The sequence below is a fragment of the Hyla sarda genome, chromosome 2 (assembly GCF_029499605.1).
Source record: "Hyla sarda isolate aHylSar1 chromosome 2, aHylSar1.hap1, whole genome shotgun sequence".
NCBI classification, from domain to species: domain Eukaryota; kingdom Metazoa; phylum Chordata; class Amphibia; order Anura; family Hylidae; genus Hyla; species Hyla sarda.
In genome coordinates, this window is record NC_079190.1 from 265,313,916 (window position 1) to 265,336,693 (window position 22,778).

The 22,778-nt window shown below is 42.1% G+C and overlaps 1 protein-coding gene across 3 annotated transcripts in view; it reads right to left on the reverse strand.

The window, feature by feature from the left end:
• Positions 1 to 11,166: 11,166 nt before the first annotated feature.
• Positions 11,167 to 22,778, reverse strand: part of MTF1 (metal regulatory transcription factor 1) — a 76,302-nt gene continuing 64,690 nt past the window's right edge. For 2 of the 3 annotated variants that reach the window (XM_056557101.1, XM_056557099.1), the window contains exons 8-10: positions 21,191 to 21,732; positions 15,324 to 15,384; positions 11,167 to 13,607 (exon numbers count right to left, since the gene is read on the reverse strand). In XM_056557101.1, the coding sequence (XP_056413076.1) occupies positions 13,225 to 13,607; positions 15,324 to 15,384; positions 21,191 to 21,732 (986 nt within the window). In that variant the 3' untranslated portion in view covers positions 11,167 to 13,224. The remainder of the gene's footprint in view (positions 13,608 to 15,323; positions 15,385 to 21,190; positions 21,733 to 22,778) is intronic. The other variant, XM_056557100.1, reaches the window with a different exon arrangement.

Consider the following 22,778-nt stretch of genomic DNA (forward strand, 5'->3'; position numbering starts at 1 on the left):
TGTCTGACACATTTTTGGAACAGTGGTCCGTGAAAATGAAAAATAAAATTTTTCATTTGCACAGCCCACTGTTCCAAAGATCTGTCAAACACCAGTGGGGTGTAAATACTCGGTGCACCCCTTATTCAATTCTGTGAGGGGTGTAGTTTCCAAAATGGGGTCACATGTGAGGGGTCCACTGTTCTGGCACCACGGGGGGCTTTGTAAACGCACATGGCCCCTAACTACCATTCCAAACTAATTCGCTTACCAAAAGCTCAATGGCGCTCCTTCTCTTCTGAGCATTGTAGTTCGCCAGCAGAGCATTTTACGTCCTAACATGGGGTATTTCCATACTCAGAAGAGATGGGGTTACAAATTTTGGGGGGCATTTCTCCCATTACCTTTTGTAAAAATGGTAAATTTGGGGAAAAAACTGCACTTTAGTGAAAAAATATTTTTTTTCATTTAAACATCCGATTTTAACGAAAAGTCCTCAAACACCTGTGAGGTGTTAAGGCTCACTGGACCCCTTGTTATGTGCCTTGAGGGGTGTCGTTTCCAAAATGGTATGCCATGTGGGTTTTTTTCTGCTGTTCTGGCACCATAGGGGCTTCCTAAATGTGACATGCCCCCCAAAAAACATTTCTGCAAAATTCACTCTCCAAAATCCCATTGTCGCTCCTTCATTTCTGAGCCCTCTACTGCGCCCGCCAAACACTTGACATACACATATTAGGTATTTCCTTAATCGAGAGAAATTGGGTTACACATTTTGGGGGGCTTTTTCTCCTATTACCACTTGTAAAAATTTTCAAACTGGGTCTACAAGAACATGCGAGTGTAAAAAAAAACGACGATTTAGAATTTTCTCCTTCACTTTGCTGCTATTCCTGTGAAACACCTAAAGGGTTAACAAACTTACTGAATGTCGTTTTGGATACTTTGAGGGGTGCAGTTTTTATAATGGGGTCATTTGTGGGGTATTTCTAATAGGAAGGCCCTTCAAATCCACTTCAAAACTGGACTGGTCCCTGAAAAATTCCGATTTTGTAAATTTTGTGAAAAATTGGAAAATTGCTGCTGAACTTTGAAGCCCTCTGATGTCTCCATAAGTAAAAACATGTCAACTTTATGATGCAAACATAAAGTAGAAATATTGTATTTGTGAATCAATATATCATTTATTTGGAATGTCTATTTTCCTTACAAGCAGAGAGCTTCAAAGTTAGAAAATTGCAAAATTTTCAATTTTTTCATCAAATTTTTGAATTTTTCACCAAGAAATGATGCAAGTATCGACGAAAATTTACCACTACCATAAAGTAGAATATGTCATGAAAAACAATCTCGGAATCAAATTTGTAAGTATCCCAGAGTTATTAATGCTTAAAGTGACAGTGGTCAGATTTGCAAAAAATGCTGCCGTCCTTAGGGTCATAATGGGCTCTGTCCCCAAGGGCTTAACGAAAAGTCGTCAAACACATGTGGGTGTTAAGGCTCACAGGAACCCTTGTTACGTTCCTTGAGGGGTCTAGTTTCCAAAATAGTATGCCATGTGGGTTTTTTATTTTGCTGTTCTGGCACCATAGAGGCTTCCTAAATGTGACATGCCCCCCAAAAACCATTTCAGAAAAATTCTCCAAAATCCCATTGTCGCTTCTTCCCTTCTGAGCCCTCTAATGCACCTACAGAGCACTTGACATACACATATGAGGTATTTCCTTACTCAAGAGAAATTAGGTGTCATGATCACACCATATCGGTCCAGCTAAGACGCTAGAGAGAGTGTGATGGTGCAAGGGTTAAAGCCGCCAGACCTCTGGGTATCCACTACAAGTCCCAGCAAGTCACCAAATTAACCTTTAGATAAACGTGTTTTACCAGAGCTGCCTTCAGAAAGGTGAGCTTATATATTTAGAGATCAAAGACCAGAGCTGATTAATAAAACATTTAATCTGATAAAAGGTATCACAGTGCTGACTATATAAAAATACAAAAACAAATGACATACAGTTACAAAAATGTATAAAAGTGTTTAGCAAGGCAAGTTCAGAAAACAAAAGATGAAGTTCTTACAGCATGATGATATAGCAGTCCATGAGAGAGCTGTTCTTAGGATGGTCTTGTCAGCTTGTGGCCCAGCTTTTAACACCCAACTTTTAGTCTAGCATTGTTTAAATATCATTTCTGCTCTCTTGGGAGGGAGACTCCATTCCCCCCTCCCCTCTGATCCCTTCCTGACCCCTTATCTCTTTGATTATATGACGAGACCAGAGTACATGACTTCAAAGGCGATACAAACAAACAGCCAGACCCCCAATAAAATGCAATACACAAAACACAGTCTGAATGACCTCTCACCCATGGCTTGGATAATACATCACACAGTTATAAATATAATACACATATAGGATCTTAATAATCAGGCCTTGGGCCTGACATTGGGTTACAAATTTTAGGGTGATTTCTCTCCTTATACCCCTTGTAAAAATTCAAAAACTGGGTCTACAAGAACATTCGAGTGTAAAAAATAAAGATTTTTAATTTTCTGCTTCATTTTGCTGCTATTCCTGTTAACACACTTGAATACTTTGAGGGGTGCAGTTTTTATAATGGGGTCATTTATGGGGTATTTCTAATATGAAGACCCTCAAATCCACTTGAAAACTGAACTGGTCCCTGAAAAATTCAGATTTTGAAAATGTTGTGAAAAATTGGAAAATTGCTGCTGAACTTTGAAGCCCTCTAATGTCTTCTTAAAGTAAAGACATGTCAACTTTATGATGCAAACATAAAGTAGACATATTGTATATGCGAATCAATATATAATTTATTTGGGATGTCCATTTTCCTTACATGCAGAGAGCTTCAAAGTAAAAAAAAAAAATATACTAAATCTTTTAATTTTTCATCAAATTTTTAAATTTTTCAACATAAAGTAGAATATGTCATGAAAAAACAGTCTCGGAATCAGAATGAAAAGTAAAAGCATCCCAGAGTTATTAATACTTAAAGTGACAGTGGTCAGATGTGCAAAAAATGCCCGGGTCCTTAAGGTGAAAATGGGTTAAAGAGTACCTATCATCAAACTATATTTTCTAAACTAAATCAGATTATATTCCCTAACTACACCTAACACCCCTCTTGCTGTGTATCATACCTTTCCTCTTGCTCATACAGTGTGAGCTCCCGGCAGGAGAAAGTGGGCGTTCCTCAGCAGGTGCGACATCACTGAAGCCTGCGAGCACTGTGCCTCTCCATGCCCCACACGCACTTCCTGAGTTTGGTCTCCTGCCAGGCCGGGAGGAGACCAAACTAACTGTTTTACTTGCGGCAGGGGACAGAACAGAGCCATCTAGTGGCCATTTTTTCAATCACATTAAAAACATATAAAGGTTAAGAAATTTAACAGCAAGTTAATAGCAAAGTGTCTTATAATTACATAAGGAACAATATCATAAAAGTTTAGTTTGGTGACTCTTTAATCTACTACTGCACTTACTAAGCTTAGAGCGCTGTTGTTGCTCTTAGAGCGCTGTTGTTGCTCTCCTTTTTCTAGGGATAGCAGCACAATGTGGAACTTCCATCACAGTTCACAGTGCTTCTCTTTCTCCTTGCCACAAGATTTTGTGACTGTCTAATTCCACACCTCTATTCTACTATATTCGGCTATTTAGTCACACCAGTGGTGTGTGTGTATCACTAAATCATTTGCTCAGCACTCATGTTGTCTCTGGCTATGCATAATTGAAAGTTTCTGCACCCCTACTGGTTGTCCTGTGATGGAGCGCCCGCTGTGGAGGCTGAATCCGTTTTGGCTGCAACTGCTGACTACAGTGGAGATTGTATGTGTAGAACTCACAACATATATTGAGCTTAAACAACAGCAGCGATAACAACTTATCCCCTATTTACAGGATCTCCCAAATGGGCCCCGGCATTGCTGGTCTGTGAGAGAGGCTAATGCGCGTAGCGTTGACCTCAGTGAGGTCGACGGCACACCACCTCCACGCCTCTCCCCATACAGCTCTATGGGAGAGGTGGGGAGACACGAACGCTGCATCTCCACCTCTCCCATAAAACTACATGCACGGAAGAGCCACGGCTTCAATCTCCATGGTTTGGGACCCCCTTAAAGCATTCCTATGTGGCCTGTTTATCTGGGATATTAGTACAAATAAGTCTTTCACCAGAAAGAAGGGGAAACGGTTGCAGACTGCGGTGGTTGGGGCTGAATGCTCATATTTCCTGCCCCCCTCTCCTGTGACTAAGGAGGTTTGGCTACAGGATCAGGGTGATTATGCTCACTACTTAGAGGATGCTGCAGAACATAAATGTTTCTTTACTAAGCAGAGGTATTTTGAATGTGGTGAGGGTACGGGAAAACTGTTGTCTTCTATTGCTCGCGCTCAGCAGGAGGTGACGTACATTGGTTGCCTGAGGGATAGCCAGGGAAGGATGGTTACTGAGGATGGTGATATTTTAAGGGTAATGCTAGATTTCTATAGAGATGCATACTTGTCCAAGACTACTTGTTCTGACGGGGACTTGGAGGAATATGTGCGTAGGGTGTCCTCTCTTTCTCTGGAACAGAAAGATGAGCTGGACTCACCTATCTCTCTGGAGGAATTAGAGTTGGCATTGAAGGATGCTGCTAATGAGAAGTCTCCATGCCCAGTTGGTCTACCGAGTGAGGTATATAAATGTTTTTTTGCCACAGCTGCAGCGGGTAGTCGAGACAGCAGTATTGGAGGGCTCCTTGTCCCGCTCCATGATTGAGGCTATTGTAGTACTTCTTCCAAAACCTGGTAAGGACCATTGTCTGTGGGCTCTTACAGGCCTATTCCTCTACTATGTGCTGATGTGAAGCTGCTGGCTCGGGTGCTCGTTAACAGGTTGGCAAAGGTAGTATTGTCCATAGTTCATGAGGATCAGACTGACCTTATGCCAGGTAAGTCCAAAGTAGATAATATTCGTAGGGTATACCTTAATTTGCAGATGACTCGGGAGGGGGCTGGAGCCCGCTCAGTTTTTTTCACTGGATGCTGCCAAGGCTTTTGATAGCATCGAGTGAACTATTTGTGGTGAGTGATGGGCTCCATGGGTTTTGGACCTAGATTTCTCTCTTATGTTAAACTTCTCTACTGGAATCCTGTTGCCCGTCTTCGGTTGTCAGTACCGTTTGAGTTGCAGAGGGGCATGTGGTAGGGGTTTCCTCTGTCGCCTCTGCTCTTTGCCTTGGCTATTGAGCCTTTGGCTTGTTCTATTCTGTCATCTGTTGACATGGTGGGGTTTTGATATGTGTCTATTGAAGAAAGGGTGGCGCTCTATGCGGATGACATGTTGTTTTTTTAGGGGATACAGCCAGTTCCCTAGCGCCTGTTATGTCTCTTATATCTGAATTTGGTTCCTATTCCGGTTTGTTGATCAATTGGGACAACTCTGAGCTTATACCTCTTGACCCTCTGACTGATTGATATCCCTCAGAATGCTGCCTCTCAGCTTCAGGTAGTTACTAGCTTTAAATATCTGGGAATTATAATTACTCCCTCCCTTCATCATAATCTGACCCCCCCTCCTGACAGTGGCAGTCTGGTGTAAGCTTTCCTTGTCGATGGCTGGCCGAACAAACTTGGCGAAAATGGTGTTGATGCCGCAATTATTATGTTTTGCAGAACTCCCCAGTGTGGATTGCGATGGCCCACTTTCAGCAAAAGTCTCCTTCTCCATCAGAGGGGTGTCCCACCATGTCAGACCAATCTCTTCAGAATATGGCAAAGGCCATTGTGGCTATACTGATGCTGGCAAATGATACCAGATTTACATCCTTTCAAACTTCTCTTGACCTCATCACCACACAAATTGTGGATCATGGTAAAAGACTCACTGATGCGGAGCGAGGAATTTTTGACCAGGAGTATTCTCTACAATCTCACACAGATAAAAAGGATCAACAAATGGGGCAGCTACTGGAGAAAATAATGACCTAGAAAACTGTAGTCACCAAAATAATCTCCAGCTTAACAGTGTTGCTGAGAGGGTTAAAGGCCTTAACTGATTTAGCCAACTTTTTACAGGTGGGCCGCGCACATTGACTGGGCCTTGAAAAATCTGGCCCCAACTCCCACCAGTGCCCTGATTTTTTTTCAAGCTCCTCAACAATCAGGACAAACCGGCAAGGTTTTAGATCACATTTCACATATTCACCCCCATATAGTTTTTCTACAAGAAACCCTTGAGATAAAGAAAACTCATCCTCCCCTTAGAAATAAGCATTATCTTGACTGCCATGAAGTGTCTTTTAATAAGAAAAAGAGAGTGGTGGCTATATTATTTCACAAGAGCCTCGATCACACAGTACAGGATGGACCTAGCAGGCAGGTATACTATGGAACTTCAGTGACTGGCATCCTTTTAATATTATCCTAGGAGATGACCTTAACACAATTGATGACTCCTTTCTAGACATATCTGCACCTCTATCACATGCTCCTACTTCTTCTTTCTTAATAGACCATTTGCTGTAGTTTTAGAGAATTTAAGTCACACGTCACTGAAAATTTTGGCATTCACTGGTGATATGCCAAAAACTGTCAGCCAAGTTCACCCACACTAAATCCAATACACTGGGTTATAGTGTGGGAGAACAGAATTCTAACCAGGGGTCATGCCCTGGCATCACGAACACAAAGGGCCTCCGGTGTCCCACTCCGATCCCTCTTCCTCTCAGAAATTGTGATGCTCAGGTTCGATATAAGGTCAGGGCCCAGAGTATCTTACTGCCCTTCAGCCGAGCAACTTAGAAGCATCCTAACTGAGAGCTCAGGAACAATTGTCCTAGCTGTATTATAGACAGAAGCCAAAACAAAAATATAATTTTGTGTAAGCATGTTTTATTTTGTATAATGAACTATACAATTCATATACTTAGGAAAATAAAACTTCACTGTATTTTAGAGTTTTCCTTTTAACATTCTTCTCCTTTGTACATTTTTAATGTAAACATTAGGCTGCTGAAATCTAATTTCAAAGCTAAAGAATCAGCATGTGCCATTTACAGATAATAAAACATGGTAGCACAGAGGATCCTTGCTATTGTGTCATTCCACTATACAGAGGTCCCTCAAGTTACATTGGTCTCAATATATTTAACATACAATGGTCTTTTCTGGCCCACTGTAACCACATTCAAGATACAATTTCACAGGCAGTCTGGATCAACAATATATCAATGGCTGTATGCTGGCAGGGTGTGAGGTGCATGATATAACTCAAAGTGATAACACATTTTATACAGTACAACATATTTACAATGGGGAAACTAATGCAGGGGGCCCTGTGTACACTGAAGGAGGCTGCCTGACAGGGCAGCAGGAGTACGGGGTAACACCTCCCGTACTGGGCCACCACAGCTGCAAGATCCAACCAATCAGATTTGGCGATTCACTGGTAAAACACAGGTATCACTAGACATTCAGTGATTGGTCTAGTAGCGCCTCTACAGTGCAGTCCGGTACAACGTTACTGTTTACCTGTGACAAGCTCAGCTGCAGATTTTTGTCCGGGTACATTGTGTTTTCTATGCAGGGTTTTGAAAAACATAAAAAGCTTCTGTTCTCATCATATAAAATGATTTACAGAATACACCAGCTCTTTCTGACGTATATGTTAGGACTGGCCTTGCCTCAATTATCTGCCTTTTTTTTTTCATTTAGGAGGCTTTACAGCCAATTATCGGTTTTCCATAGAGTTCTGCTCTCAAGATACAGTATTTTTTACTTACAATGGTCATCCTGAAAACCAATTGCTATTGAACTTGAGGGAACACTGTACTAAACTTAATTTAGAGAGTAAAGTTTAGCTAGGTGGGACAGGGGGGGGGGGGGGGGGGGGGGGTTGGTTTGATGCATCCCTAGAATGGAGCTTAAAATGTAAAATGCAAACATGTGAACCAGCCTGAGGTAACATACACACAAGGGAGATTTATCAAAACCAATCCAGAGGAAAAGTTGCTGAGTTGCCCATAGCAACCAATCAGATCGCTTCTTTCATTTTGCAGAGGCCTTGTTAAAGATGAAAGAAGTGATCTGATTGGTTGATATGGGCAACTCAGCAACTTTTCCTCTGGAAAGGTTTTGATAAATCTCCCTCAGTGTATCTTCTGGCTCAGAAAAGACACTTCTCCACTGAATTCAATGGGAAATAATGTAAAATGTAGATTGTAAGCCCTTGTGGGCATGGTTTTCTCTCCTTCTGTACCAGTCTGTCGCTCCTTTAGTTCATGCGTATTGTATTTGTTATGTTGTAATTCACCCTGGAATTAATGGCGCTCTAAGAAAAATTTTTTGCTTACAAAAGTCGCACAAAAAGTCGCATCTGCATCTAAGCAATTTTTTGTGCGACCTTTAGCGGTAAGCAAAAATCTACAAAAGAGCTTACCAAAGAAAATTTCAGTTTTCACAACTGGCCAATCACGGCACCACCCGGGAAATATGAAATTACAGTGTAGTTTCATATTTCTTGGAGCCGGCCAGCTCCACTGCCCCGACCTGTATCAACCATCCGCCCAAGAGTTGCAACTACAACTCCCAGCATGTCCTAACTGCTGGGAGTTGTAGTCTTGCAACAGCTAGCAGATGGATGGTAGATGCAGCCACGCCCCCTCCCATAGACTTGCATTGAGGGGGCCGGGCATGACATCACACGGGGGCAGAGTCGTGGTGTCACAATACTCTGGCCCCGTGGTCGTCACCCTTCACACTCGGAGCCTCCAGCGCCGTGGAGAGCTCACAAAAGTGGGTGCAGAATGACAGATTGCGGTGGTCCCCAGTGGTGGGACCCCTGCGACCAGATATCTTATCCCCTATCCTTTGGATAAGGGATAAGATGTATTAGGGCCGGAGTACCCCTTTAAGGCTGGGCTCACACGAAGTATTTTAGTTAGTCTTTTTAACCAAAACATGGAGTGAGCCCACAACACGAACCAGGGCAAAACTTTCCATCATAGTTTTCTCAGTATCGGTGCCATTCCTAAAAAATAAAAATGAATAGTGTGTGTGAACCCTGCCTAACTCATCATACTCTGACCTCCATTTACTTGTCAATTTAGGGTGCATTCACACCACGTCCTAGCAATACAGTTCCCATATCAGGATTTTGATGAAAAACTGATTCCTCAAAACCAGACTAACACTGTATCAAAATGGGTGTACAAATTTTAACCCATATACGGTTTGAAAAGTGATGTCCGGTTGCATCCGTTTTTTATGAAAAAAAGTATATGTTTTTAACTTTTCACTCCATTATGAATAAAGTTTCACTTGTTTGATTGAAATTCTCCCCCCCCCCCCCCAAAAAAAAATAAAAAAATGTGCCAAGTCAAAAACTGGATGGTGCAAACCGGATGGAACCGTATGCACATACGGTTCTCTATGGTTCCCATTGACTTCCATGTTAAAAAACAACGTATACGGTTTCAATACGGTTTTTCACCTGGACCAAAAACCGTGGTAAGTTTTACATTATGGGTGCCGAACCGGGCTCTCCCGTACCCCAGCCAGACCAGCGCTTAACTCCATTTACTTTAATGAGCCGACCGGAGTCAAACGGTGACTCCGGTCGGCTCATTTTTTACCCGTATGCGGTTTCCTGACCGGACATAAAACCGTAGTATACTACGGTTTTAGGTCAGGTCACAAAACTGGATACGGGTCAAAACTGAGCCATCTGGAGTCACCGTTTGACTCCGGTCGGCTCATTAAAGTAAATGGAGTTCAGCGCTGGTCCGGCTGGGGTACGGGAGAGCCCGGGTTTGCCCCTCCCTTCAGCCAGATCCAGCACCCATAATGTAAAAATGAAGTGTGAATGCACCCTTAGAGAGATGTGTGTTGACAGGTCAGAACACAAGTCAGCTGCCGCTGCCATCCCAAGCTAATGACTAGCAACCGCAGTGACATCAAGTGACAGTAACCCTTTAAATTGTCTGCATGTCCAAGACGTTATACTGATAAGACTTTAGTTTCAGAGTCTGATTCGCAATCTATATGGCTGCAAAAAGATAAATAAATGCCATCCTACTAATATGAGCGGTGTGTCCTTCATTAATTTTGGGGGGGGGAGGATTTTCCTCCATTAGGGTTGACAGCAGGCCCAGCAGTCACACCTCCACAATCAGCTTCTTATCTCCTATCCTGTGGATAGCTGATCGCTATTGGAGTTGGGAATACCCCAATTATTGATACAAACCATCTGACCATGACAAATCACACTTCCGACAGACATCAAGTGGTTGTCAGGGAATTTCAGCACATAGTTTTCAAAAATCTAGTTATAAAACTATCTGGATCATCTAACTTTTATCCAAAGGCAAAGGAGATCGGTAAGGCACTGTGAAGGACTTGTAGTCCTGGTGGTGCTCAGCTGCAGGAGACTCGACTCAATGTCCCAAAATTCCACACAATGAAAGAGAATGAAGCGGCACTCCAAAGATCTGGATTGTGGATCGAAATGTTGCATCATGTACTGATGGGTGAATAAAACACCAGTCTGAATTGAATAATTTCATTCTCTTTCATCCAAGGTGTATGGCCAGCAGAACTCCAAAGATATTTCCACATGGCTGAAAACGTGCTGTGTTTTCCAGGCGGACATTCCACACATGTAAATGTTCTGGTAGGGTGCTAGATTTGCTCGAAAATGCAATTCCAAGGGGAAACTGAAAAAAGAATACACATGTTCACACGGCAGAATTGTGCTCAGAAATTCGGCTGTGTGAACATGGTTTAAGGCTGGGTTCAAACTAGCGTTTTATGGATTCAAAAATGCATCATTTTGGGTAATCTGAACCGTGGTCAGGCCAGCGATTGCCGCTGTAATAAAAATGCTAACGAATGTCAGTCTAAGGGAATTTCTCAGGGGCCCTTTACTGCCAACATACATTTTTAGACAGGTGTAAGTATTTCAAAGAAAGTTTAAAGTTTGCTACTCCACTGTTATAAGCCTAAGACCCACTGAGCCATTGACTACTCTAGAAGAAAAGGACTGTGGTATCCATTGGTTTTTCTATTCAGATTCGAGTTTTAAGAACATTTATAATGTGACACTGAATAAGGCTAAGGGCAAACGTGAAGATTAAGACAAGTAGTAGACTGTGTACAAAGGAAGATGGGCTGGCTATAACAAGACAACAGAGGAGAAATGATTTAATAAATTACATAGCTACTATGATTAGAAATATCGTAACACTTTTACATTTTACTGGCAATGGAAGGCACAACATAATAATGCAGTCCCTGAATATTTCCCAACAGCAATAGCAAGAATAAGCAGATCCAGAAAAGTATTGTTCTCCTGGGTAATGCCATAATGCCCTGCTTTAGCATAAAAAGAAAAAACACAAAAACATATTAACATTAAATCAAGGATTTTAATGACAGCATTTTAGTTCTTTCCTCTTGTTAAAAGTGTTAAGGACGTCCCTTCTTAATGTACTAGCAGCCATGTTATCACCGGCTAATCCTAGAGGTGGGAGAAAGGGATTTTCCCATAAAGGATGCCAAACACCTATCCGTAGATCTGATCAGTGGGGTCACAACAACATTCACTTCTATAGGCTTGATGTTTATAGCACTGTTTTGTACTTTCTTTATCAAGCTCATAAAAGTTATAAGTAGTGGCATGTCTGACCACCACTCCATTGGTCTGACCACCACTCCATTGGTCTGACCACCACTCCATTGGTCTGACCACCACTTCAAAGGGGAGACAAGTGACTGAGAACAGTGGAGGCTCAGTGGTCAGACCTCACCGATCAGACACTTCTAACCTATCCTGCAGATTAGGTAATACACTTTCTTCATGGGAAAACCTCTTTAGAAAAAATTAACTCTTTACACACCCAATACCAAAACATACTTTACAATAAGAACTCACTCACACTGATGCTGCACCATTCCCCTTCATGTAATTATTCAGCATAGAGGAGTATGCGATGAGATCTACCACTGTGCCTCTAAACTGCGCTCAGTCAAGGAGGGTAGAATCATGTGATCCTACATAGTAAGCCCTATCATGGACAGGGAAGCTGTATGGCCAACAAAGAGATGAGGGAATCTGTGCCCCATAATTATTTTGAATGAAGCTATGATGCAGCATCGGTATCTGAGTATAGTGTAATAAAAACGTGTGTAGCATTGGCTTGGAATCTTATTACATTGTTGTGAACCCCGATCGCCTTGCTACCATGTTTTTCTGACAATTTGAAGTGAACTTGTGATCACTTTTATGCTGCCTGAACCACAAGTTATCGGGGCAGTTTCTGGTGGCTTCTGCCTGCCCTGCCAGCATTTATTGATAAATTGTTCTCTATAATCAAACAGGAGGGGGACTATTAAAGGGGTACTCCGGAACAGTGTGTTCCAAACGCTGGAGCTGGGAGCATGTGACGAATAGCCCCGCCCCCTCAATGCAAGTCTATGGGAGGCTGTCACGCCCCCTCCCATAGACTTGCATTGAGGGGGTGGGACGTGACATCAAGAGGGGGCAGGGCTATGGCATTGTCTCCAGCGTTCGGAAAAGAATGTTCCAAACGCTGAGCAGCGGAGTACCCCTTTAAATCAAAGTTGGTGGGGCAGACAGAAGCCACCACCAAGAACCGGCCAGATGACTCATGGTTCAGGCAGCATGAAATTAATGATAGCTTTTCTTTCATATTCTAACACTATAAACTGTTCCTTATCGTTGGGTATTTATTTCCAAAAGATCTAATGAGGAAGACAACTAAAGGTCAGGTCACTCCACGAATGCAAAGTGATCATTGGTAGATTTTCAGCATTTCTGGATGAAATTATACAAATAAAGCCAATATTAAAACATCTTTATATATCTGTCCCATTGTAAAATGTCTAGTAACAATATTTTGTAAAACATTAACTCCAGTGATTTATCTATGTCGTGAGATACATATATCTATATATATATATATTCCTCCAGAAATTCACAAAGTGACTTATAGTGCAATAAAGCAATTGGTGTATCCCGGCTGACAACCCTTCAGTGCCACATGGTAAAGCTGCTTCCTTTCCTTCAGTCAGGGCTTTCATACAACAAAGCTACCAGATATGAAAACAGATTGAACATAGAGCTGCCAGTTGGGTTATGTAGCCAGAGATGAATACTGAGTGTTGTCAGTAAGGGGACTACAAAAATTTCCAAAAAAAAATGTCCATTGGCAGATTTTCCAGTCTATTTAGAAAAGCCGCTAAGGCTGATATCATCTCCTTGCAGCAAGGCTTCCACAGGGACCAGAGAGGAGGAATTCTCTGGACTCTGAAGGGAAAGGAAGTCTGGGATGTGTATAGAAGGCGGTGTCCATGGTTCAGAGTCTGCAGAATTCAATAAATGTCCACTGCTTCCTTCACATGGTGAAGGTGGAAGGGGTACAGGATCAGGAGGGGGGGACTCAGCTGCTGGTTCGAGGTCGGTGGTAGATTCGGAAGTGGAACATGTATTGGGATTGACAGGAGTCTCTTTAACAGAATCTCTACAGGCACACTGACACTGACAGGACTCTTCTTGTTTGATGATGATAACAGGTACGCTCAAACCAATTTGCTGTACGGTATTACCTGATAAAATGGAAAGGAATTAGAATTAGGAACATTTACATAGTATGTATGTTAGTTTGATCAACAGCATAATCATGTTATTACTATTGGCAATGTATATGTGCTTCCTCCTGGACATCTTGCAAGCCTACTTTATAACTTTAAGCTGGTGTATAATTCACTGGGGGCCAAAGCTGCAACAACACTATCTAGTGCTCTGTGTGTTTTCTGTGAGGTCTGCCTGCCATTATACCCCCCACCCCCTATTACAGGAGCGTATCACCCCTACCTGCTTATCCAATCTACAGTATATTAGGGGAAGCCTCTGCTATAACATCCCCAAGCACACCCTTATGGTTTAACCCCTTAAGGACCAGGCCCATTTTGGCCTTAAAGGGGTACTCCAGTGGAAAAAAAAAATTTTTAATCAACTGGTGCCAGTTGTAAATTACTTTTATTTAAAAATCTCAATCCTTTCAGTTCTTATTAGCAGCTGTATGCTACAGAGGAAATTATTTTCTTTTTGAATTCCTTTTTTGTCTTGTCCACAGTGCTCTCTGCTGACACCTCTGTCCGTGTCAGGAACTGTCCAGAGCAGCATAGGTTTGCTATGGGGATTTTCTCCTGCTCTAGGGCTGGGGTACGGGAGCACCCGGTTTTCCCCTCCCCCAGCCGGATCCGGCACCCGTACAGTGAAAACGATGTGTGAATGCAGCCTAAGGGTGCGTTCACACTGCGGAATCAACGCTCGCAGAATTCCGTGAGAGGAGATTCCGCCTGGCGAACATGTTCTTTCTTTGCGCGGAACAATTCACACCAATGTTAAGTTCACACCGCGGAATTCCGCTCGCGGAGTTCCGCTCGTGGAATTCCGTAGTGTGAACGCACCCTAATACTGTTCAGTGCTATGCATAGGGCATAGTACTGATCAGTGTTATCGGTCATCTTCTGCTCTGGTCGGCTCGATCTCAGACCAGAGCAGAAGACCCCTGGAGACGCATGGAGGCAGGTGAGGGGACCTCCGGCCGCCATTACAGATGATCGGATCCCTGTGGCAGCACTGCGGGCGATCCGATCATCCATTTAAATTACCACACTGCCGCGATCTGTATTGATCACGGCATCTGAGGGCTTAATGGCGGACATCCGCGCGATTGCAGATTCCCGACATTACCGGCAGGTCCTTGGCTGCTGATAACAGCCTGGACCTGCCGCGCATGACACGAGCACCGGTCCGCTGCTCACGATCATGCGGAGCGTAAATGTACGTCATGGTACATAAGTACCACGGCACCATGACGTACATTTACGTCCATTGTCGTTAAGGGGTTAATCCCACCTTCCCTAAGCTCTATGGCTTCCCCTGTGCACCTCTCAAACAAGAGATTTGTCCCTTATCTAGTTTTGTCTGTTACAGATTAGCCCATACTCTTCTTCCCTAATGGCCTGCTAAACTATCCAGTGCCTCAGCAGATGAGGAGTACAATACGGTATACACCACAACTAGAAAAAAAAATTACTGTACATGTAAATTCTATGCTGTTCAATGGGAAAAGAAGCAACATAAAAATCACTTTTGAGGTGTAAGATGTTTTATGCCTGAAAATACACAAGAAAACTGAGTGTGAGCATATCTTAAAAGATAAAAGGATAAAATAACTTCTAATTAAGGTTTTGTTTAGCAAAGGTAAACTTAGTGGCCATCTTAATGTGTACCAGCGTTGATAGGAGACGTACCGGTGGCTGTAAACGGGACTGTAGTGGTGAAGAATAAATTCTCTACCTTTGGAGCTTGCTGCTGTGTAAAGAAATAAAGTTCATTATTTACAGCATAAGACAAGAAGATCTTTGTTTTATTTGATCACAACTACTTTCTGTTCATTTCTCATAAGAAGTAAAAGTATCTAAAGAAAACATTAACTGGATATCCATAGGCTGCCCCATCCACAGGTACTTTAGCCAACAGCATATGGCCTGCTCATGCTGTGTGATTGCTGGTAATCAGACCCGGAGCGAACACTCTCCGGGGACTGATTACAAACGGGGTGCCGCGTGCAAGATCCCGGGGGTCCCCAGTGGCGGGACTCCCGTGATCAGGCATCTCACCCCCTATCCTTTGGATAGGGGAAAAGATGTGTAAGCACCAGAGTACCCCTTTAACTTTTATAAGAATCAATTTGTGGAGAAAAGCATGACTTACAAAAGGCTAGGGTCCGCTGAACTACATAAAAAAAAAGGACGTTTATACACAGCTTCATACAATCGTCAGAACTATTGAGACCAAAATCTGGTTTTAAGATAAAACTATATTGGTAGCAGTCATATTGGGGCTCTGTTGCCTCAGGGGCCACAGACTTTCACTGCATCTGTACAATGCAGACTCACCAAAAAGAGACCACACTCTGGTGGGGTGTTACTGGGTGATAGGTGGGGGTCTCAACAGCTAGACCCCACCTAGGCCAGAAAGTTTAATCTTGGTTTCAACAGACCAGATAATCTTGTTTCTCACAGTCTTAGAGACCTTCGGGTTCTTTTTTGAAAACTTTTGGCGGGCTTTCATGTGTCTTTTCTGAGAAAAGGCTTCTTTTTGGCCACTCTGCCATAAAGCCCAGATTGGTGTAGGGCTGCAGTGACGGGTGACCTTCTGGATGTTTCCCCCATTCACACACAGGATCTTCTAAGTTCAGCTGAGGTGATCACTAGGGCCTTGTTTACCTCTTTTACCAAGGCCCTTCGCCCCTATCCATTTAAGAAATATGGAGACCATTGTGCTCTTGGAAGTTTCAGCGTACCCTTCTCCAGATCTGTGCCTCCACACAATCCTCTACAGAAGGTTCTTTCCACATCATGGCTCTGTTTTTGTTCTGCTATGCATTGTCAGCGTTGAGACCTTATGTATAGGCACTGGCCAATTTATTAGGTACACCTGTTCAATTGCTTGTTAACAGGAAATAGCAGTCAATAACACGGCAGCACCTTGTAAGTGTAGACGTATGCCACAAAGAATGAAGGCAAAAGGGGGTCCTAACCATCTACTAGTACAGTGTTTCCCAACCAGGGTGCCTCAAGGTGTTGCCAAACTACATCTCCCAGAATGCCTGGACAGCCAAAGGCTGTCCAGGCATGCTGGGAGTTGTAGTTTTCAAACATCTGGAGGCACCCTGGTTGGGAAACACTGTACTAGCAATACAGAGTACTTAATAAAGTGGCCAGTGAGTTTAGGCAGGGACATGTCATTCCAAATCATGTCCAATCATTTCTGCACAAGGCTGCAACACAATCTAAAAAAAGTGAAAGGATCTGAAAACTTTTCAATTGCAGTGTATGTCGGCATCCTCCAATAATTGGAGAACACAAAACATGGGCCCCATAGACTTTAATGGCCAAACATTGGCAGCCAGCAACTATTTTCAAGTAATTTTCCAAATGTATACGCTTTTGACTCGGACCTTAAAAGCATGCCTGTTAGATTCCACAAAAAAAATAAAAAATAACCTCTATAACCTATATTTATTAATAAAAAATGCCTCTTTTCATTAGCTTACGGTGTTAGAAATCCTCTCAGGGGAAAAGGGGGTAGGGGGTGTCCTTCCCTTGTGGTGGTGGGAGGTGATTGGTGTTTCTGCTCATGCAGCCTTGTCCATGAGTCATGGACATGCCTGATGCTGCTGCAGGACTGATTAGTGTCCCAGACGGTATGGGGACCCCTAGTGGTGATATTTACTGGTGTTGTTTTCTTTATTAATCACGCTCTGACAAATTAAGTGGCTTTGAAGCAAGTGCAGGAGCTGCACTTGCTTCAGAGCAGTGAGTTTCAGCCACCATCAGAAGTCGTGATCGGCATGGATCACAGCATCTTAAGAGTTAAATGTCGTATTTAACCCTTTAGACGGGGCAATCAATGCCAATCACTGCGTCTAAAGTGAAAGTAAACATCTGCAGTAGCTCAGAGGAGCTTACAAGAGAGCAGCGAAGTTACAGTAATTCAATTAGTCATGAACTTATCGGCTCGGCAGTTGATGACTTTATTCTGCATAAATTAGTTCTGCTTTCAGGTGCTCCGGTGGGCTGGAGACTTTCTCCTAGGACTGTATCCACCTTTTCCAGCCCACCGGAGCACCTGAAACTGCAGAGCCGCGAGGTTCGTGTCAAATCGAATCACCAACATCGCTCATCTCTAGAGCTAACCAAACCCCTTGATCACGTCGGTAAGCTAAAATGGTGAAGTATGGTCCCCATTACCTTCCTCCTGCCACCGATCGCCAACTCACTGATGTAGCTTGGCTAGATCAGTCGATTGCCGATCTCAGTGTGTAATACTATGCCATAGGCATAGTATTATACAGTAAATGCAATCTAATGATTGCGTATAAAAGTTTCCTATGGGAACTTAACCCCTTAAGCACACAGCCCATTTTGGCCTTAAGGACCAGGCTAATTTTTCTTTTTGCGTATTTCCTCCACCTTCTAAATCCATAACTCTTTTATATTTCCATTCACAGACCCATATGAGGGCTTGTTTTTTTTTTTTTTTTTGTACTTTGCAATGATATCACTCATTTTACTCAAAAATGTATGGCAAAAAAAGAAATAAATAAAACATTTTTTTATAGACATATTTGGTATCGCCGCGTGCGTAAATGTCCGAACTATTAAAATAAAATGTTAATGATCCCGTACAGTGAACGGCGTGAACGAAAAAAAAAAAAAAAAAGTCCTAAATTCCTACTTTTTTAATTCATTTTATTAAAAAAAAAAATTCTAAAAAATGTATTAAAAGTTTTTTATATGCAAATGTGGTATAAAAAAAAAGTACAGATCATGGGGCAAAAAATGAGCCCCCATACCGCCGCTTATACGGAAAAATAAAAAAGTTATAGGTCATCAAAATAAAGGGATTATAAACGTACTAATTTGGTTAAAAAGTTTGTGATTTTTTTTAAGCGCAACAATAATATAAAAGTATGTAATAATGGGTATCATTTTAATCATATTGACCCTCAGAATAAAGAACACGTCATTTTTACCATAAATTGTACGGCGTGAAAACGAAACCTTCCAAAATTAGCAAAATTGTGTTTTTCGTTTTAATTTCCCCACAAAAAGTGTTTTTTGGTTGTGCCATACATTTTATGATATAATGAGTGATGGCATTACAAAGGACAACTGGTCGCGCAAAAAACAAGCCCTTATACTAGTCTGTGGATGAAAATATAAAAAAGAGTTATGATTTTTAGAAGGCGAGGAGGAAAAAATGAAAACGTAAAAATTAAATTGTCTGAGTCCTTAAGGCCAAAATGGACTGAGTCCTTAAGGGGTTAAAATGATACCCTTGGTTACATCCTTTTCTATTATTGTACCGCTTTTAAAAAAAAAATCAAGCAAAAATAAGTATATATGTTTAAAAATGCCCTATTTTGATCACCTCTAACTTTCTTATTTTTCCGCATATAGGGATGTGTGAGGGCTCATTTTTTGCGCCTTTTTTAGTACCACTTTTGCATATATGTGATCGCTTTTTATAAAAAAAAATTCAATGTGATGTGACAAAAAAAGCTGAAATTTGGGACTTTTTTCCCCCCTACGTTTACGCCATGCACCGTATGGGATTATTTTTATAGTTAGGACATGTATGCATGTGGCGATACCAAATAGGTTTATTATTTATAATTTTTTATGCTTTTTTTGATTAGAGGGGATTTTTGGGGGAGGGTATTTTTCACTTTTTTCCATTCTATTTTTCCATTTATTTCACACTTTTTATAGATTTATAGATATCATCAGATTGCTAATACTGTGCAGTGCTATGCATATGCGTAACACGGATCATTGTTATCGACGACGATCTTCTCTGGTCTGCTGAAAATGCTGTGAGGACGGAGGGAGGCGGTGTTGCAGGCGATCAGATCAGCCATTTAAAGTGCTGTACTGCTGCAGATGCAGTGATCTGTATTGATCACGGCATCTGAGACATTAACGGCGGACATCAGCGTGACCTGTGCCTATCAGCGTCTTCTAAACTTTGGTATTCTATTGTCACAGGATGCAGACATGTGTGTGCCACGAATGGCATGTTTGTATTGTGAACGCATCCTTACTTGACATTGAGATCCAGACCCCTTACTTTATCTTACAGCCAACAAACAGACTAATGAGGCTGAGGAGGGACTAGAGCAGCAGCTGCTAACCTCCTCACTAACCTGTATATGATATCAGAGAGCAAGTATGTTTTCTAACAATGAGGAAAGTTAATCCCATTTCCCCTCCCCCAGGGTTATCTGGAAACATGCAGGGACAGGAGGAGGATTGCAGATCTTCCTACCTTTCCCTGCATACTGCCAACATCTTTCCCGCTAACCCACACACAACCTACTGGGTTATGAAACAAGCTTTTCTATACATGCTGCGAGTTTTTGATTTTTGCTTATTCCAAAGCACCCCTCTAAAATCTGCTCACATAGTAAATTTTTTTTTTTTTTTTTTAGTGGTCACGAATTTATCAAATGCGATAGTAGCTATTAATGAAGAAAAAAAGTCGCATCTCCATTTAAAAGTGGCATATGTATTCCAGGTCCAACCTGGCTTACAGAAAGTGCATGCGTCTGCAGAAAAGGACATTAACACCCACTTTAACAACTGTTCTTGTTCTAGATCATGAAACAAAGCTACTACATTAATGTTAATTATAGAAAAAAACTATTAACTAAACTTAATTTTAAGGTTGAAAATACATACTGCACACCTTGTTAATTTTAGGACATGTAAATGCTGGTGTAAATACAACATTTTTAAATTAAGAATAAGGCACAAAAAAAAAAAATTACTACGTAAATAACCCAAATGTGACACAAAAATTTTTCCTTAAAAAAAAAAAAAAAAAAGAAACATGCATAGTAATACAGCTTCATGCACATTTTGGGGTGGGTAACGTACCGAGCCTTTTTTTTTTTATGTGGCTTCACAATTGTTTATGTGCTTGTTGGTGCTGCGTTGTCTTCCTTCCTGATGTAAACTTTGGCCTCAGCGCAGCGACGAGAGACTCCCCCCACCAGCGTCACAAAATGCGGGCTCAAAATTTAACAAAAAAGCCCCCAGAGTACGGATATTCATGGTGCGGCATAGTATGTTTTTAATATTTTTTTATTTCCGAGGAGGGTGGATGGGTTGTTGTGGGATAGTTGAGAGTGCAGCTATTTAGCGCCAGTCAGGGTGTCACCGGATGCGGTACGCCCCCCCTCCCCGTCACTCTCTAGCAATGCTACTGGTAAATAAAGGATAGATGAGGAACTTTGGCTATTAACATAAGGGAACATTTTTTTGATTTAAAAAATGCTTTTTGTAAGCGGGTTTCCTGGGTTTTGCTTACGTGCGATTTATTTATCAAGGTCATGCGACTATGTCATATAAAAGCCATACGTTTGAAAAGAAAGATAATACTGCTTCTATAAGTTTGTTTTTTAAAGAGAAACTTCCTGTTAGTTTGTCAACCCTCTTCTACTTTGCATCTTACATTGCAGTATACTGTAAACAAGGTATGGTTTATAAAATGCCAGATTACAGGATTTTTGCATTTTTTTCTCTGTACAGCTGTTGTAAATACTTACAGAATGCTTATGATTTTGTGAAGTTTGATTTAAAATCCATTGAAGATTTTGCTCATCCATCACTATGCTTGGCTGCAAGATGGTTGCATTAGGAGTCTGTGTTAAGGTTATGGCAGGGTTGTTGTCCAGCACTGTACTGGCACTAGAAACTGCAGCCTGCACCAACGCTGGTAAGACAGTATCTGTAGGGGCTCCTACAGGCAAAGTAGGTCCTGCAACCACAGTCAATCCCTCAACTAAGGGCTGAGAGGTCTGAGGAGTTATGAAGTTGTCCTGGGTGACTATGAAAGGACCCCCATTGTGGATAGGCACTTCCAAAGGTTGTGGTGCTGTGATAGACACAACAGGTGCTGTCTGAGTCCCACATCCAATGGAGCCAGAAGGTAAAGGCATGGACGCTGTGCTAGGTGCAGTCTGCAGGGAAGCCTCCGAGACAGCGCTTGGGTTAACCGTAGGGATAACTAGAGAAGGAGGATCACTTGTGCTGGTCTCTGCAGAATGTATTGTCTGTATTTCTGAAGTCCAACTTTTCAATATCGCATCTGTACAACAATAGAAAAAATGTGATCAGTCCATTTTACAACTATGGTTAACAGTAATAAACTTGTCTAAGGCTGTATTTTCACTTCTCAATCACAAAATAGTTTCAGAATCAAGTTTATGAAAAGTGGTATTTACGTGTAACAATAAGGGCACGTTCACACGGCAGTATCTTCGCTCTATGTTTTCTTCATATGCCAAAAATGGGACTTGATCCAAGGAGAGGGAAGTAGAAAAGAAGTGTTTGGCAGTGTTTTACAGGATCTTGTCATACATAGTGCCAATAAAGCTTAGTAAACAAGTCTTTGTTTCCATATGCCCTTAAAGGGGCACTCTGGCTCGAAGACATCTTATTCCCTATATAAAGGATAGGGAATAAGATGTCTGATCGCGGGGGTCCCCTGCAATCTCTCATGCAGCACCCATCGGTCTCAGCTGCACAATGCGATCATCGCTCCGTGACTGAAGCCTCACGACCACGGGGCTGGAGTATTGTTATGTCACGACTCTGCCCCCTTGTGATGTCATGCCCGCCCCCTCAATGCAAGTCTATGGGAAGGGGTGTGATGGCTAATGGACATCGCATCAACCTCTCTGTGATTGACAGTATACCCCCCTCCACGCCTCCTTCCTATACAGTTCTATGGGAGAAGCGGGGAAGCACGAACGCTGCCTCCTCGCCTCTCCCATAGAGAAACATGGAGGAGGATAGTCAGCTGTGATGTCATGCTGCGGCCGACACGCCTCCTGCAGGAGATCGCGGGGGATCCCAGCGGTTGGACCCCCAGCGATCAAACACTTATTCCCTATCCTGTGGATAGGGGATAAGTTGTATTTTGCTGCAGATGTCCTCTAATGACATGGTCAGGCCCACCAGCAACCCCATGATCACAATTCTGGAGAAAAACAACAACTCAGAAGTACAAGAAAAAAAAATAAAGTTATATACAGTGACCCCTCAACTTACAATGGCCTTAACATACAATACTTTAAACATTCAATGACCTTTTCTGGACCACTGTAACTTGAAATAATATTCAATATACAA